A 19,134-nucleotide genomic window follows, 5' to 3' on the forward strand; every position below is an offset into this window, starting at 1 on the left:
TACTCTCCCTCAGCAGTCAGCACCCACTCTCTTCTCTCTCAGCTCAACTCTCTCTCTCTCTCTCTCTCTCGGACTCTCTCCCCGATCGAACCCGCACACACCCACGCACACCCAAAGTGGCACCCCGGCAACACCACCACCACCCTCACCCTCGCGAGGATCTCCCCTCCCTCTTCCCCGTCTCAGTGAAGCTCGGTGAAGCCCAGAAACCCAGGAGATCTCCGGCGAAACCCCGTGGCTCTCCAGCGAAAATCCGGCCACTTCCCGGCCACCACTCGTCGTGAAACAGGTACCAATCTCTTCCTCTCACCTCTACCTTCGTTTTGGCACTTAAATCGTAGACTAGGGTGGCGTCGTCCGGAGCTAGGAAGCTCCGGCCTCCTTTTCCCGGCGAGAAACAAACCCAGGCCCTGCGGGCCGTGTCCCAACTTCGGCCCTTTGGCCCACTACAACCTACACCCAACCCTTGTAACTACACAGGCCTTCGGGCCAAGTCACACGGGCCCTTGGCCCAATACTTGGGCCGGGCCTTAAGTCCAAACTCCTCAACTCTCTAAACCCTAAACGCTTTAGAACTAACTGCCCGTTTATTTGTTCAACATGTTAAAATTTAAGAAAAACAATGTATACTAATATATGATTTTTGCAATCGTATATAGTATGTTTTATTGTGCTTTATTATTTAAAGGGTAGTGCTAGAAAAATCACATATTTATATAATATATTAGTATCATCTCATATGGTAAGTGATGGACACAATCAACATCCAGTGAGATATATTCATAAATTGACGTGACATGTATACCTTACTTGCGACATCAGATGGTACATAAATATGACACAAAAATATGTGATCTTCCTAACATTTTCCTAGTAAGTAATATTATGTGGTGTGTTTTATTGTGCTTTATACATGCAATATCAAGTTTTTTATTTTATTTTTTATTGGAGTCCATTAATTGTCACCTCTAGAAATGCTTACTACGAGTCCATTAATTGATTATTTCACTTTTACTATAAATTTGTATATAATTGCACAGGCATCAATAATTAGTTCTCTTCATTTTAATTTGTGCAGTTGTGACTGTTTCTGAGTCTCAACGGGTCAAGCTTCCAAATTTCCAAGGAACAAGTCTTTGACCGTTGATCTTCCCTTCGTTGAGTCTGTATTTGTTGATCACAAGCAGAGTTAGATTTGAACTTCCATGTAAGTTCTTATTATTTATTTGAATAATACATTAGTTGTTTTTCATTTTATTTGAACCACTTTTTATTCATTTGTTTGTTCACTTAATTTGTCCAGTTCTGCACCTCAATATTGCTCAAAAGCGGTTCGGTCTTTCATTGATTGCTCGGAGTAATCCTCGCTCTTAACATGGCACTCGGAGAGGTTTTTCTTGCGGCGTTTCTACAGTTGCTGCTCGACAGGTTGACCCCTCGCGAGATTCTTGAGTACTTGGGCAATTTCCGGGGCGTCGGACAGAAGTTGGAGAAGTGGAGGACCACGTTGTCTACAATTGGAGAGGTGCTGAGCGACGCTGAGGAAAGGCAACTGACTGAAGGTGGTGTGAAACTGTGGCTGGATGATCTCAGAGACCTGGCTTATGATATCGAAGACATGTTGGACAAATTTGCCACTCAAATGTTGAAGCGCATGATAGAGGGACGTGATCAAGCCAGCCCAAGCAGGAAGGTACGGAGATCATTTTATAAAGTTAAATTGAGTTTTGATATGAACTCCGAAATGAAGAAGATTACGAAGCGGTTGCAAGACATATTTGAACGGAAAGACAAGTTTGGCTTGAAATATACTGGGACATCTGCTAAGGAATCGCAAAGTCTACCAAGTTCAGGCGTATTAGATGAAAAGCTTGTTGTTGGAAGAGATGGTGACAAAGGGGAGATTATTGAATTGTTGTCCAGAAAATACGAGCGTGCATGTGCTGTCAATTTTGGTGTAGTTGCTATAGTTGGCCTGCCAGGAGTTGGGAAGACGACACTTGCTCAACTTGTATTCAACAACAAAGATGAAGCCATGAAGGAGTTTGAGCTCAAGGTCTGGGTATCTGTGTCCGATGACTTCGATGTGGTGCGAGTGACAAAGGCAATTCTTCAATCAATCACATCCCGACCCGTTCAAGTGGAGGAGTTTAGTAAAATGCAACATGATTTGAGTGAGCAATTAAGAGGAAAAAAGTTTTTAATTGTTTTAGATGATATTTGGGACAAAGATGAGTATGATCTGTACGATCTCTGGACAAGACTTCAATCCCCTTTTGACGTCGGAGCAGGAGGAAGTAAGATAATTGTGACAACCCGTGACAGGAATGTTGCAAAGATTACGGGAGCCGCTGGAGTTCATAATTTGGAGTGTATGGCAGATGATGATTGTATGGAAATATTTGAGCGACACGCGTTCGGGGAAATTAATAACGGAAAACCAGTAAATTATGAGGTAATTCGGACGAAAATTGTTGGAAAATGTTGTGGATTACCACTAGCTGCAAGAACTCTCGGTGGTCTTTTACGTCGCCAAGAAAAAGAAGAGTGGGGAGAAATATTGGACAACAAATTATGGAATCTAGCAGATAAGAGTGGCCTTCTTCCTGTACTACAGTTGAGCTATCACTATCTTCCATCACATTTGAAGAGGTGTTTTGCCTATTGCTCAATACTTCCAAATGACTACGAATTTGGGGAGAAGCAGCTCGTCCTTTTGTGGATGGCAGAGGGTTTGATTCAACAAAAACCTGACGACAATAAACAAATGGAGGATTTGGGCCGCGACTTCTTTCGAGAGCTATTAGCAAGGTCGCTGTTTCAAGAATCAAGCAAAAACAATTCACGATATGTAATGCATGACCTCGTTAATGATTTAGCACAATGGGCAGCAGGAGAAATATGTTTTAGGTTGGAAGATAAGCAAGGTAATAACTTGCAAAGCACTTGCTTTCGAAGGGCTCGCCATTCGTCTTTCATTGCTGGTCGATTTGATGGAGTTATGAGATTTGAGGACTTTCCAAAAGTTGAACGCTTGCGAACTTTCCTGCCACTTTCATTTCCAGATCCCAGGGGATGGTACAAATATTTGTCTCGTAAGGTTACTTTTGAGCTATTACAAGAGTTGCAATACTTAGAGTGCTCTCTTTCAATGGCTACAAAATAACTGAGCTGCCAGAGTCAATCGGTGGTTTGAGGTTGTTACAGTATCTTGACCTTTCCTACACAGATATAACCAGTTTGCCCAAATCAACAAGCACTCTTTACTACTTGCAAACATTGATATTGGAACGTTGTTCTAAATTGGAGTCATTGCCTGCGGACTTGAGCAATCTAATTAAGTTGCGCCATCTCAACAACTCAGGTGCATCTTCGTTGGAAGGAATGCCTTCGCAACTAGGTCGATTGACGAATCTACAATCATTGCCTCTTTTTGTGGCGAGCGAAGGTAGTGATCAATCAGGGATAAGAGAGATAGGGCCCCTATTGCATCTCCGAGGGGCATTGTGCCTCTCAAGATTGGAGAGTGTGACTAATGTCGAGGATGCCAGGAGGGCCAACTTGAAATGCAAGGAGAGGCTTGATTCGTTGGTCCTAAAATGGTCTTATTTAAGCGACACAGGAGAAACTGAATCCGCTGTGCTTGACATGTTGCAGCCTCATACAAAGATCAAGGAGCTCACCATCAAGAGGTACGCCGGCAAGGAATTTTCATCATGGGTTGGAGATTCTTTCTTCTCTAATATGGTGCTTGTGCGCTTAGAGGAATGTAACAATTGTTTGTTGTTGCCACCTCTCGGACAATTGCCTCATCTCAAAGAGCTTTATATTAGAGGAATGAATGCAGTGGAAAGTGTTGGTCCTGAGTTTTATGGCGAGTGTGTCTTGGCTTTTCCGCTGTTAGAGATTCTCGAGTTTGTGGATATGCAGCATTGGAAGGTGTGGCTTCCTTTCCAACTGGATCACGGAAGTGGTGTTTTCCCTTGCCTGAAAAGGCTTTCAATCAAAAAATGTTGTAAGTTGGAAGGCAAGCTGCCAGAAAAGCTCGATTTGTTAGCCAAACTTGAAATTGTTAAATGTGAGGAATTGGTGGTTTCGATTGCCAACTACAAACAACTTCGTCAAATAAACATTGACGGTTGTAAAGTATTGGTACATACAGATGCTAAGGTTGAGTTTGAGTTATTAGAGTCCTTGTGGCTTTCAAACATTTCGGAGGTGATGTCTTTGCAAACAGGGGAATTGTTGAGGAAGGGATTAAGCAAGGTTAGAGATTTGAAGATCAGTGGTTGTGAGAAGCTGACGTCTTCATGGAAGAATGAGGGTAGATTATTGCAGCGGTTGACTTGTCTTGGCCGTTTGAAAATTGAAGACAACTCTCGTCTAGTTGAAGAATTGGGAGAAGAAGCAGAGGAGTTGCTGCAATTGCAAATATTGGGGTGCAAGCTTGAATTTCTGCAGTTAAAAAAGTGCGACAATCTTTTGAAGCTACCAAAAGGTTTAAATCAGCTGTCGTCTCTTCAAGAGCTTCGCATACACGAATGTTCACGTTTATTTTCTTTTCCAGATGTTGGTCTGCCACCTTCTCTTAAAGACATCGACATTAGAGAGTGCCATTCGTTGATATATTTTGCAAAATTCCAGATTCCCCAAAATCTCAGAAGAATAAGGATTGAAGATTGCAAAAGTTTGAAATCACTAGTAGATGAGGAGGAATGTGAACGAGTGGGTTTAATAGCACCGAACGGGTTCTTCAGGGACAACACCAATCACTGCCTTGAACGTATTATGATCTGGAATTGCCAAAATCTGAAATCCTTACCGGATGGCTTATGCCACCTCAACAATCTTCAAACCCTAAGTATTGTGAGCTGTGGAAGTCTTGTTTCCATCCCGAGACTGAGTGGGGGGAGAAGACCCTCCAACCTGAGAGAGATGGAGATCTATGAATGCGAGAAATTGGAGGCGTTGCCCGAAGACATGCACAATCTCAACTCTCTTGAGGATTTGAGGATCGACTACCGTGAAGGTTTGACTTTTCCTCCCAACCTCACGTTGCTTGTAATTTGGAAGGTCAAGAGCTGTAAGTCATTGTGGGAGTTGGAGTGGGGCTTGCACAGACTCACCTCTCTTGCATACTTGGCAATCAATGGTGAAGACCCAGATACGGTGTCGTTTCCACCCGACATGGTACAGACGGAGACGCTTTTCCCCAAATCTCTCACTAACCTCTCAATAGAAGGCTTCCCGAATCTGAAGAAACTGAGCAGCAAGGGCTTTCAATTCCTCACCTCCCTTCAATCTCTTAGACTCGTGGATTGTCCAAAGCTAGCATCCATTCCAGAGGAGGGTCTGCCTCCTTCACTAGAGAGACTTGTCATCCATAGATGTCCAGTGCTAAAAGAGAGATGCCAACCAGGAAATGGACGCTACTGGCACAAAATATCCCACATCCCTTGCATAAAGATAGATTTTAACGAGATATGAAGCTGATGGTCCAGGTATCATTTTCTCGAGGAATGTTTTAATATTAATATTATTATTATTAATAATCATGTTTATTCTTGTAAAGTAAAGTAATCCACAATATTTGGTTTGGGTCAAGGTTTTGGAGGTTGAGGAGTGGCTGCTTTGGGAGGCCTTCAATTGGCGACAACTTGGATATTTCTCGGCCAACATTTATTCTCATGGATTCCTATATTTACTTTTTTTCTTTTTTTTTTTTGGGTAAACAATTGCTATGTTTGCTTGGTCCCTTTTCGCTAATTTGTATTATAACTTTATAAATGTGCTACCTTTTCTCCTAAGTATGGAGTTTTTCCCATTCAGTTTTTTCCCAGCAAGATTTTAACCAGGCCACCTAAACCTGATCTTTTATTTTATTTTAGCAAATTTTGACTTATGAGCTACTATTGCATTTTATTTAATGCATCGAGAATAAGCAATCAATAAAGAAATGGAAATGCAAGGGGCTCGTTGTTGAAGTTGTGTTGTCTCTAGTCTCTAAATGATGATTAGATTCTCAAAAAGTTGCGTTGGTTTCGGTATACTGACTTGACCACTTTTTGACGTGGGAATTAGTTTCCCGATGTGGAATGATGACCACCAAATGACTTCCTTTACTATGTCTTGTCTTCCTGAAAGTAGAAAATATGTGCCAACGAATTTTGGTAAATCAAATCGTTATACCAAGCTTTCGTCACTTATTCAAAAAGTGCACTATTCATTGGTGATGATTATGCGTTTTAATTGAGTTCTAAGGAAAATAGAGGGTAGTAATATATTAGTACTAAAAATTGAATTTGTGAAAAAACGGGTTCGATTTTATTCATGGATTTAATGTAGGATTGTGTCTCTGCAATTTTCCATTTTTTTATCGGACTCTCAATTTTCTTCCAAACGCACAAACCACGTCAGGGCTGACGCCGACTTAACGGCGATACGAATCATCTTTCCGTTCCCGTCAGCAAAATAACACCGTTCATCCCGAAACAAAAACCGTTAAAGCCTCATATTCTTTCCCAGATTTCACAATACAATTTAGGCCCATTTCTGGCCCAACGTCTCTCTCTCTCTCTGCCTTCCGAGTCATTTCATTTTCCAGGAAAATAAAAAAGTTCTTTCTTCTTTGACCAAATTCATGTCGGTACGTAATCTCTTTCTTCAATCCGAATATAAATTCTTAATCTTTTGTATGGCTTTATTCGGTTTTTGTTTAAATTTAATCTTTGCGATGCTTATTTGCTGGGTTTCTGATTGGATTGAGCTCTAATTCATTTAGATTTATTCGTTAATTTGTATTGACTTGATTGTAATTCTCTCAGATGCATTGGTTTTATATTAATTTCTTAGCAAAATTCATGTTTTTAGTTTTAATTTTTATGTTTTTATCATTATTAAAGTAAATACATATACTTGATGCAAAATTTGGATTCTTCAAAGGAGATTACAATTTTTCGGTTTGATTTATGGTTTTGTTTGATTAGGAATATAGTGAAAATGAAAATGAACAGAAAAGGGTTAGTGAGAAAATGACAAGTTTTCTTTGTGTTTATTACAAAATTAGCAAGTTGAAAATTTTGAGAGTATATTGCTTCTTGGAGCAGGTATTGTTTCGACAGTGTGAATCCCATGTCGGGAATTGAAGTGTTACGTAAATAGTTTGAAAGATCTCGGACGTCTCCACCCGTTGCCAATTGGTTTCGGGTTGGATGCTCGAATTGTAATAGAATAAAAGGTATTGTTGTTTTTTTATTGTCGTTCGTTGTTTGAGTGGGGAATATAATCTTTATACAAATTGCTTCCTGATGGTGTTTATGACTGGTTTCAGTATTTACTTTTAATGCTTAGTATATTAATGGCATCGCGTACTTCCTAAGATTTCATGGTCATGTGTTTCTATGGTTCTGTATGTATGTGTGCGATCTTCATCCCGACTTTGAATGCATAAACTAGCTGGATGGAGAGGTTTTGTTGTTATTGCCTTGCCCAAAACAAGGATTTCATTGAGGGCTAAATAGATTTCTTTTAACTGGGTTATTATGTGGTCGGGGAAGGTTAGAGTTCTTATGTGGCCGGCCAAGTGCTTTGTGAAATATGGATTTATGTTGTCTAAATAGTTGTGTTTCAATTGCCTTTTCTGAGCTTCTTCCTTCCTGTCTGATATCTATTTTCTATCATTTTTCATAGGATGTTAGCTATCAAATATATCAACGGCGAATATGGTACATTCTATAAACCATCCGGGAGAGCTCTCAGCAGACAATGACCATATTTAGGGAATGACTAGACACATATAGGGGTGTCATCATGACACCATGGGTTAACAATACAATTTGTGTTTAAGTTTCTCTCCACGTACATCGTGTTAACTTAGTTTTTGTACTTTCCTATCATTTTCGGGTTCGTGCATTTTCAGCTTTTGGGTAGTGGAAAAGTCAAGTTGCTGGGAGACTTATTAGTAAAAAGTAAATTCACACGGCAGGACATAAATCTAAAATTACTTGCTCAATGTTGTTTGGCTTGTTTCGTTTCTTTAACAGCTAGATGTTCATTAATTATATGTTAATAAAACTTGCTCTTCATCTTCAATTGATCTAATATAGCTCTGTGACTAATTAAGTATAACTACAAGATGGTAAACAATAATCCATGGTAACTTTTTGTAGGATCAAGTTCTTCTTCCTTGTGTTGTTCGGTTCAGGCTGTTTGAGTCTTTTACTATTTTAAATTTGTTGTCTCAACATTATCTACAATGGCCTAAAAATTTGAACCAATCATCCTCTCAATATAATATAAGATGTGATATCCATACACCCATTTTTACTTCTTACACACCTCTTGTTAATTTATATCATTTGATTTTCTTCAATTCATCCGATCCGACGGCCGAAATTTATAAAGGTGTGTGAAAAGTAAAAAAAAATATGTAGATATCATACCCCTATAATATAATTGGTATTGCAAAAAAAAAAAAAAGCAACTCAGTTGTTTACGAGGAATCATCCTTCCACCCTAAATTACGTGTTCGGTTCCTCATCTCCCAAAATCGTTGTATAAAGGAAAATAAAAAGTATAACCGTGTAGGACATGGAAGATAAGAAAGCAATTAAAAAAAGATAAAACAACATGACCCCATAAAAAAATAAAGAGTAAACATTTTTCCTTCAGTTTGTCTACTAATTTACCGTACTAGAAAAAGTTGCTTATCGCAACATGTTGCCAATGTTCATGGATATGTACAGTTAACCTAATGAGTTTCTATGAAAATGCTGTTGATATTTTCGTGCCACATGTTGAGTGCATCATCTATTTGTTCTAGCCTTAATTTCTAGGTGCCCTCCAACTATCAACGTTGCTTTGCTTAATTGCAAACCTTTCATCTCTTATTGTGCTTTCTTCTCACATCTCCATAGGTTGAGAAGAAAATTGCATATCTCGGTTTTATAGATCTAATAAAATTTATATCTCTCTTGTTTCGAAACTTTTACAATAAATTTTCCTCCCATGGTCTATCAAAATAATAATATTTCAGTAGAGACTATCTATTACCATAAATTTTGTGCAATTGAAGGCAGCGAAAACAATACCTTTTTATTTTATTTTTTCTCAAAGAATTTTTTTGGTTATTTTCATCTACAACCCTTGAGTTTCAACCCACTTTATTTGTAAGAGTAAGGAGAACAAATTTTTAAACTAAATTTTGTAAATAAAATGATATGTCACCAATAGAAAACAAGTACTTTAATTAATACTTGAATAACTTGGTCTCCCTAGCATTATCCTCCTTAAAATAATGGCAAACTATTTTTTTTGTTTTTTTGTTTTTTTTTTTTTTACGAATGATAAAATAATCTATATTAACCTGTTGTTTTATCTTTTTTTTTTCTTTTTATGATCGATAAGGCAATAAACTATTATTTCGCCTTTTATTAAAGAGTAAACGAAGTTTTTGAGGTCTTTTAAATACCAATTCCAATAAAACTTTCAGTGTAAGTAACAAGATTTTTAGTTTGCATACTAATGAAAAAGTTAACCAAAATAAATCTACAAATATTACCATATAGAATTCAAAATAATTATACGATTGCCATTTTTTTTCGACCGGGCAACTGTATTCCCAACGACCTTACCCGAACAGTCAATCTTAATAACCAGATTTCCACTAACCTCCTTGTACTCCATTGTGTGCGCATACATGAGCCAAAGGGAGGAGCATTACTATTTGCATTCTGATAAATAACCATGATTTTTTATGAATATTGCAGACTAGAATTTCCAATCATTCTCAAGGGAGAATGGGTCAATCATGACATCGTGGCTAAGAATACAATTTCAGATTTTTACTTCTCCACATTCTTTGTTAACTTTTATCCCTTGATATACTTCAATTCATCTGATCCGACGGTCGAAAATTAAAGGGATGTGTGAGAAGTAAAAGAAGTGTGTGAATATCACACCCCTTTACTAAATACTAAATTGTATAACTCCTTCAAATATATCAAGGGCGAATATGGTTTCTTCTGTAAATCATCCGGTAGAGCTCTCAACAAGCAATGACCATATTTAAGAAATGACTAGACACATGTTAAGACGTTATCGCGACATCATGGGTTAACAATGCAATTTGAGTTTAAATTTCTCTTCACATATATCGCGTTAACTTAGTTTTTCTACTTTCCTAGCAAGTTCGGGTTCGTGCATTTTCAGCTTTTGGATAGTAGAAGGATCAAGTTGCTGGGAGACTTATTAGCAAAAAAGCAGATTCACACGGCAATACATAAGTCTAAAATTACTTGTCACTAATTCAATTCTACCGAGTTTAGTTTGTCTCTCTTAATCTTCAAACTTAACATAATAAACTAGTCATTTCACTTCATGAAAATCTTGCTCATTGTTGTTTGACTTGTTTCCTTTCTTTAACAGCTAGATGTTCATTAATTATATGTTAATAAAACATGCTCTTCATCTTCAATTGATCTAATATAGCTCTGACTAATTAAGTAGCATAACTACAAGATGGTAAACAATAATCCATGGTAACTTTTTGTAGGATCAAGTTCTTCTTCTTTGTGTTGTGTGGCTCAAGCTGTTTGAGTCTTTTACTATTTTAAATTTGTTGTCTCAACATTATCTACAATGGCCTAAAAATTTGAACGAATCACCCTCTCATTATAATATAGGGTGTGCTAAACCCTATCCATACACCCATTTTTACTTCTTACACATCTCTTGTTAATTTATATCATTTGATATTCTTCAATCCATCCGATCCGACGGCCGAAATTTATAAGAGTGTGTGAGAAGTAAAAAAAAAATGTAGATATCATACCCCTATAATATAATCGGTATTGCAAGAAATGCAACTAAGTTGTTTACGAGCAATCATCCTTCCACCCTAAATTACGTGTTTGCAAAATCGTTCATATAAAGGAAAATAAAAAGTGTAGGACATGGAAGATAAGAAAGCAATTAAAATAAAAAAAAAGCATGACCCCACGAAAAAATAAAGAGTAAACACTTTTCCTTCAGTTTGTCTACTAATTTACCGTCCTAGAAAAAGTTGCTTATCGCAACATGTTGCCAATGTTCATGGATATGTACAGTTAACTTAATGAGTTTCTATGAAAATGTTGTTGATATTTTCGTGCCACATGTTGAGTGCATCATCTATTTGTTCTAGCCTTAATTTCTAGTTGCCCTCCAACTATCAACGTTGCTTTGCTTAATTGCAAACCTTTCATCTCTTATTGTGCTTTCTTCTCACATCTCCATAGGTTGAGAAGAAAATTGCATATCTCGGTTTTATAGCTCTAATAAGATTTATATCTCTTTTGTTACGAAACTTTTACAATAAGTTTTCCTCCCATGGTCTATCAAAATAATAATATTTCAGTAGAGACTATCTATTACCATAAATTTTGTGCAATTGAAGGCAGCGAAAACAATACCTTTTTATTTTATTTTTTCTCAAAGAATTTTTTTGGTTATTTTCCTCTGCAACCCTTGAGTTTCAACCCACTTTATGTGTAAGAGTAAAGAGAACAAATTTTTAAACTAAATTTTGTAAATAAAATGATATGTCACCAATAGAAAACAAGTACTTTAATTAATACTTGAATAACTTGGTCTCCCTAGCATTATCCTCCTTAAAATAATGGCAAACTAATTTTTTTTGTTTTTTTTTATTTTTACGAATGATAAAATAATCTATATTAACCTGTTGCTTCGTCTTTTTTTTTTTTTCTTTTTATGATCGATAGGGCAATAAACTATTATTTCCCCTTTTATTAAAGAGTACTATTAAAAACGAAGGTTTTGAGGTCTTTTAAATACCAATTCCAATAAAACTTTCAGTGTAAGTAACAAGATTTTTAGTTTACATACTAATGAAAAAGTTAACCAAAATAAATCTACAAATATTACTATATAGAATTCAAAATAATTATACGATTGCCATTTTTTTTTTCGACCGGGCAACTGTATTCCCAACGACCTTACCCGTACAATCAATCTTAATAACCAGATTTCCACTAACCTCCTTGTACTCCATTGTGTTCGCATACATGAGCCAAAGGGAGGAGCATTACTATTTGCATTCTGATAAATAACCATGATTTTTTATGAATATTGCAGACTAGAATTTCCAATCATTCCCAAGGGAGAATGGGTCAATCATGACATCGTGGCTAAGAATACAATTTCAGATTTAAGTTTCTCTGCACATACATCACGTTAACTTAGTTTTTTCTACCTTTCTAGCATGTTCTTTTTCGTGCATTTTCAGCTTTTGAATATTGACTTATTAGTGAAAAAGCAAATCACATGACGAATACATAAGTCTAAAATTACTTGTCACTAATTCAGTCACCAAGCTTATGTCGTCTCTCTTAATCTTCAAAATTAACACAATAAGCTAGTAATTTCACCTCATGAAAATATTGCTCAATGTTGTTTGACTTGTTTTCTTTCTTAAACATTTGGATGCTCATTAATTATATGCTAATAAAACTTGCTCTTCATCTTCAAATGGTTCACAATCCAATTAATACAGCTCTGTTACTAATTAAGTATCATGACTACAAGTCTACAAGATGGCAAAGCATAATCCACGGTAACTTTGGTAAACCAAGTGTCGGTAGGATCATTTTCTTCTTCTTTGTGTTGTGTGGCTCAGGTTTTTTCAGAGTCTTTTACAATTTTAAATTGATTGTCTCTACATTATCTGCTACGGCCTACAAACAATTGAAACAATCACCCTCCCAAAGTAATATGATCGGTGTTGCAGGGGATTGTAGGTTTAGTTGTTTACAAGCAGATTTATTTATTTTTTTTTTTTAGTACATCGATATTTTTTTTTTTTAGTACATCAATATTTTTTATATAAAGGAATAAAAGAAGTTTGGCTGAGTCATACAATGAATAGTTTAATTTGATATCAAATTCGTCATCCACGAGATTCGAACCTAAGACCTCTACTTTTAAGTGAAGAGGAATATCATTAGATCGTAGTACTAAGTGGCGCAAACAGTCATTTTTTTGTTAAGAATAAATCTCATATTTAATGAAATGAGAGACTTTGTATGTTCTTATAATAAGTAGTTGAGGTACTCACCCTATTGTCAATTATTTTTATAGTGAAATTTCAATCTTTTTTATGATATCAGAACAAATTGTGTTAAAGGAAATAAAATAGTCAACTAACATATATGGCTTGGAGTGATTGTAGGACACAATAAGAGATTGGAGTAATTGTAGTGATTGATTGTAATTAGCTTTCTTTTTACCTAGAATAGCTTCGCATCCTTGTATAAATCACTACCTATGTACAGCTGCTATGATATACAAAATACATCAATACAAGCTATTTTATATGGCATCAGAGCACCGATCTTGGTGACTCTAGAAGGCTTATTTTTGCTTCCGCCACAAACACAACCAGTTCCTCTTCATCAAACCCAGCCACCATAGGCGACGAAAAATCAACTGAGATGATACCTCATGTATCTGATCCTCTCATTCTGCATCATTCAGACTCACCAAGTCTTGTCTTAGTCTCACAACTTCTTGATGGACACAACTATGGACAATGGAGCCGCTCTATGCGAATTGCTCTCAGCGCCAAAAACAAACTAGGGTTCGTTGATGGATCAATCAAGAACCCTGCAACCACTGATGCTAAATATTCAATTTGGCAGAGATGCAATGACATGGTCTTGTCTTGGATTTGGCAATCCGTGCAGGGCAACATTGCTCACAGTATACTCTACTGCAAAACTGCGACAGCAGCATGGAGGGACCTTGAAGATTGATTCTCGCAAGGCAACGATTCCAGGATCTATCAGATTCGACAAGAGATTGTCGAACACCGACAAGGATAGCTATCTGTTTCAGATTATTACACAAAATTAAAAGCTCTTTGGGATGAATTAGTATTATACCATGAGCCCATTGCTTGTGAATGCGAAGGATCCAAGGCACATGCAGACAGGGAAGAGAAAGAGAGAGTCATGCAGTTCTTAATGGGACTGATCGAGAACTACTCAACCATACGAGGCTCTATATTGATGATGAGCCCACTCCCGGATACACGACGAGTCCATGGATTGGTTCTTCAACACGAACGCCAATTGGATGTGGTGAATCGTCGTGAACCCACTGCCCATGCAATGCAAACCAGTCGTTCAACAGCACCAAAAGGAGGCTATGGCGCCCACAACCCTAATTCACGAAAGACTTTCAAATGCAGTTACTGTGACGGAGGACATCCAGTTGAATGTTGTTTTTTCCTTATTGGCTTCCCTGAAGGACACAAATGGCACAAAAAGAATGTGCAGCCCAGAAATAGGCGTGCATCTCCAGCCTCCAACAATGTTGAGACACTACCATTGCCAACTGCTCAGATTGACACAACCAAAGCACCCATCTCCAGCAATCAAACAACGTTCACAACCGAGGAATACCATCAACTCATGGCCCTTCTTCGCAATAAGAATGGTACCAATCTGCCACTTGTACATGCAACAGGTATCTATACACCCAATTGCAATTTTACACAACATTCTCCGCATTCAACATTGTATTGGATCGTGGATAGCGGGGCCACAGATCATATTTCTCACTTATCACCCAGCCATAATAACACTAGAACCCAACATGATTTTGTTGGGTTACCAAATGGCGGACATGCTGCGATTGAATCCATTGGGTCTATTAAACTGTCACCCAAGATAACCCTTGATGGAGTTTTGCATGTACCACAATTTCGTGTGAACCTATTGTCTGTGAGTAAGTTAACTTGGGCATTGAAGTGTGTTGTGATTTTCTACCCCGGTTTTTGTGTTGTGCAGGACATGGCTACGAAGAAGATGATTGGCCTGGGCAAGCAGTTTAATGGACTCTACTACCTCACTCCAACACAAAACCCTCATCTCGCCAACCATGTCAACCATACCTCGACACTGTGGCACCAACGTCTTGGGCACCCATCCTCGGCTCCTCTTCACTCTTTATCCCAGACCATTCCAGAAATTATTTTTGATTCTACACATGTTTGTGATATTTGTCCTTTAGCAAAGCAAACTCGTTCATCTTTTGTTTCCAGTTCAATAAAATCAGTTGCACCTTTTGATTTGATCCACTGTGATATTTGGTGGTCGCACCAAACCCATACACCCTTTGGGGCACGTTACTTCCTCACCATTGTAGACGACTTTACTCGATTCACATGGGTTCATCTCATGCGATTTAAATCCGACACACAAACCATAATACACTCGTTCTTTTCTTGGGTCAAAACACAGTTTAATCGTGACATTAAAACCCTTCGTGCAGACAATGGGGGGGGATTCATATCTCTGCAATCATTCTTAGACACTCATGGCACCCTTTTTCAACACACCTGTGCCCACACCCCTCAACAGAACGGGGTCGTTGAACGCAAACACCGTCACCTTTTGAATGTTGCCTGTGCCTTACGATTTCAAGCTAACCTACCCTTAAAGTTCTGGGGGGAGAGTGTACAAACTGCCTGTTACCTTATCAATCGCCTTTCAACACCCCTGCTTTCCCATCAATCTCCCTATGAAATCTTGCATGGGACACTACCTGTCTACTTTCATCTTCGGGTTTTTGGGTGTTTATGCTATGCTACCAACCTTACTCCCTCACACAAATTTGATGCTCGTGCTCGTCGCTGCATTTTCCTGGGATATCCCCTTGGTCAGAAGGGCTATCGTGTTTATGACCTTAATAGCAAGTGCATTTTCACCTCCCGCGATGTCACCTTCCATGAACACCTTTTCCCTCTTGCTAACTCACCACCAGAACCTGACCACAATTCCCCAGTCTTACCTGTTCCCCATGACGACCCCACTCCTGCACCTTCAGACCTCCTTCCCACTATTGATCTACCTTCCTCATCCACTCCCTCACTTCATTCTGACATCCCTCCTCCAACCCCAGACACCACTACCTCGCCAACTCCTGCGCCCTCGTCTCCTTCGCTGCCTCTTCTTCCCATTCGTCGCTCCGAATGCATTAAACAACCACCTGCCCACCTTCGTGACTATCAGACCCATCATGCTGCTTTGCTTCAGCCCAGCGCCATCTCTTCCACCATGTCCGGCACGCGATATCCTCTTCACCAGTATATTTCTTATGCTCGTCTCTCTCCTGCTCATCGCTCCTTTGTTCACAATGTCTCTCACTTAGTTGAACCAGCCTCTTATGAGCAGGCACGCCATGACCCTCACTGGCTTGCAGCTATGAATTCTGAGCTTGAAGCCTTTGAAGCAAATCACACCTGGACTTTGGTTCCTTTACCCCCCACCAACGCCCCATTAGATGTAAATGGGTCTTCAAAATCAAGTACCATTCTGACGGTACCATCGAACGCTACAAGGCTCGCCTTGTCGCCAAAGGGTTCACGCAGCGCGAAGGTATTGATTACAAAGAGACGTTCGCCCCCGTTGCTAAGCTCATTACTGTCTGCTGTCTCTTGACCATTGCTGTTGTTCGCAGCTGGTCTCTTCACCAAATGGATGTCCAAAACGCTTTCCTTCACGGTGCACTGCATGAGGAAGTCTATATGTTACCACCTCCTGGTTATCGTCAACAGGGGGAGACTATGGTTTGTCGACTTCACAAGTCATTATACGGACTCAAGCAGGCATCTCGCAGCTGGTTCCAACGTTTTTCATCAACCATTCAAGAAATTGGCTTTTAACAGTCTCATGCGGACTACTCATTATTCACTAAGGTTTATGGACACTCTATTACTGTAGTGTTGCTCTATGTCGACGACATGATCATTGCAAGAAATAATGAGGAAGCCATTAGTCAACTCAAGCAATTTCTTAGTGGATGTTTTCGAATTAAAGACCTCGGACCATTAAAATATTTTCTTGGTGTCGAAGTTGCACGGTCCAAAGCTAGGATCTCTATTTGCCAACAAAAGTATACCCTGGACATATTGGAGGAAGCTGGCTTGCTTGGCGTAAGACCTGCCAAGGTACCTATGGAACCAGATTTAGTGTTGACGACAACAGGTGGTGATGCCCTCAAGGACCCGACTCGATATCGACGTTTGGTTGGAAAATTAATATATCTTACCATTACAAGGCCAGATATTACATATGCAGTGAATAATCTCAGTCAGTTCACGCAAGAACCAACACTTCATCACCTTAAGGCAGCACATCATCTTCTCCAATATCTGCAAGAAGCACCAGGACAAGGGTTACTATTTCCTACGGAGAATCAACTTAATTTGATTGGCTACTGTGATGCGGATTGGGCTAGATGTCCGATCACACGTCGATCAGTGACAGGTTTTTGTATCTTCCTCGGTAAATCACTTGTGTCATGGAAAAGTAAAAAGCAAGTCATGGTGGCAAGATCTTCAGCAGAAGCCGAGTATCGCTCTATGGCTGCAACCACTTGTGAGCTTACTTGGCTGAGGAATTTGTTGAATGATTTGCGTGTAAACCATCCTGAGCCAGTAAGGTTGTTTTGCGACAATCAAGCTGCTCTACATATTGCAGCGAACCCTGTGTATCATGAACGAACCAAACACATAGAGCTGGATTGTCATACTATTCGTGAAAAGATTCAGAGGGGAGAGATCAAGACCTCTCATGTGCAGACGGGACGTCAAATAGCAGACATGTTTACAAAGCCACTGAGAGCACCTATCTTCCATTCACATCTTGGCAAGTTGGGTGTTATTGATATCCACACTCCAACTTGAGGGGGAGTGTTAAAGGAAATAAAATAGTCAACTAACATATATGGCTTGGAGTGATTGTAGGACACAATAAGAGATTGGAGTAATTGTAGTGATTGATTGTAATTAGCTTTCTTTTTACCTAGAATAGCTTCGCATCCTTGTATAAATCACTACCTATGTACAGCTGCTATGATATACAAAATACATCAATACAAGCTATTTTATAAATTGTGTGGCTCAGGTTGTTTGAGAGTCTCAACATTATCTACAATGGCCTAAAAATTTGAACCAATCACCTTCTCAAAATAATATAATCGATATTGCAAGAAAGGCAACTCAGTTGTTTACGACCAATCACCCTTCCACCCTAAATTGCGTGTTTGGTTCCTCATCCTCCAAAAACTATTAGTTTAAGTAACATAATTTTCAGTTTAGGTATCAGAACAAGTTGTGTGGCTCAGGCTGTTTAAGTGTTTGGGAATTGGGATCTTTTAAATACCAATTTCAATACAACTATTAGTTTAAGTAACATAATTTTCAGTTTAGGTACCAATGAAAAAATCAACTAAAACAATTTTATAAATACTATTATAATTCAAAATAATTATATAATTGCCGCGTTTTCCGACCAGCCAACTGTTCGCAACCACCTAACCCTTACAATCAATCTTAATAACGAGGTTTCGACTAACCTCCTTGTACTGCGTTATAAACGCATACACGAGCCAAGGGAGAAGCATTACTATTTTTGCATTATGATAAATAACCATGATTTTGATGGGTAATGTAGACTAGAAATTCCAATCATTCCCGATGGAGAATGGTTCAATATGACCTATAGACTACAAGAACTCAAATTCCTTTTTTGTTATCTTCTGTAAACCATTCATTAGAGCTCTCGGCAGACAGTGATCATATTTGAGGAATGACTAAACGCATGTTGGGGCGCCATCATGACTTCATGGGTGAACAATAAAATTTCGCATTTAAGTTTCTCTCCACATACATCGCGTTCACTTTGTTTTTCTATTTTCCTAGCATGTTCTGGTTCATGCATTTTCAATTTTTGGATAGTGAAAATGTCAAGTTGGTAGCAGATTGACACGGCGAAGACGTAAGTCTAAAATTCATTGTCACTAATTCAATTTACCAAGCTTAATTGGTCTCTCTTAACCTACAAAATTGTCATAATAAGCTAGTAATTTCACTTCATGAAAATCTTGCTCAATGTTGTTTGACTTGTTTCCCTTCCTAGACATCGAGTTGTTCGTTAATTATATGCTAATAATACTTGCTGTTCATCTTCAAGTGGATCATAAATTAATATAGATCTATGACTAATTAAGTAGTATAACTCCAAAATGGTAAAGCATAATCCATGATAACTTTTGTAAATCTGGTGTTGG

General features: G+C 38.5%; 2 protein-coding genes and 1 pseudogene across 4 annotated transcripts in view; all 3 read left to right on the forward strand.

Annotated features, from left to right (window-relative positions):
• On the forward strand, window positions 1-5,828 carry LOC148692660 (putative disease resistance RPP13-like protein 1; annotated as a pseudogene). The gene is made up of 4 exons (XR_015953457.1): window positions 1-289; window positions 1,079-1,207; window positions 1,304-5,501; window positions 5,606-5,828. The product of XR_015953457.1 is annotated as a putative disease resistance RPP13-like protein 1 (transcript).
• LOC137737820 (putative disease resistance RPP13-like protein 1) overlaps window positions 1-19,134 on the forward strand; it is a 68,767-nt gene that overhangs the window by 28,505 nt on the left and 21,128 nt on the right. The window lies entirely within an intron of this gene.
• The window catches only part of LOC137736870 (protein NOI4-like), a 24,089-nt gene continuing 10,364 nt past the window's right edge, over window positions 5,410-19,134 (forward strand). Inside the window, exon 1 of the mRNA XM_088679999.1 lies at window positions 5,410-5,501. Within this exon, the coding sequence (XP_088536125.1) occupies window positions 5,484-5,501 (18 nt within the window). The 5' untranslated portion in view covers window positions 5,410-5,483. The remainder of the gene's footprint in view (window positions 5,502-19,134) is intronic.

This window comes from Pyrus communis, chromosome 11, assembly GCF_041283825.1.
Source record: "Pyrus communis isolate YQ-2024b chromosome 11, ASM4128382v1, whole genome shotgun sequence".
Lineage (NCBI taxonomy): Eukaryota > Viridiplantae > Streptophyta > Magnoliopsida > Rosales > Rosaceae > Pyrus > Pyrus communis.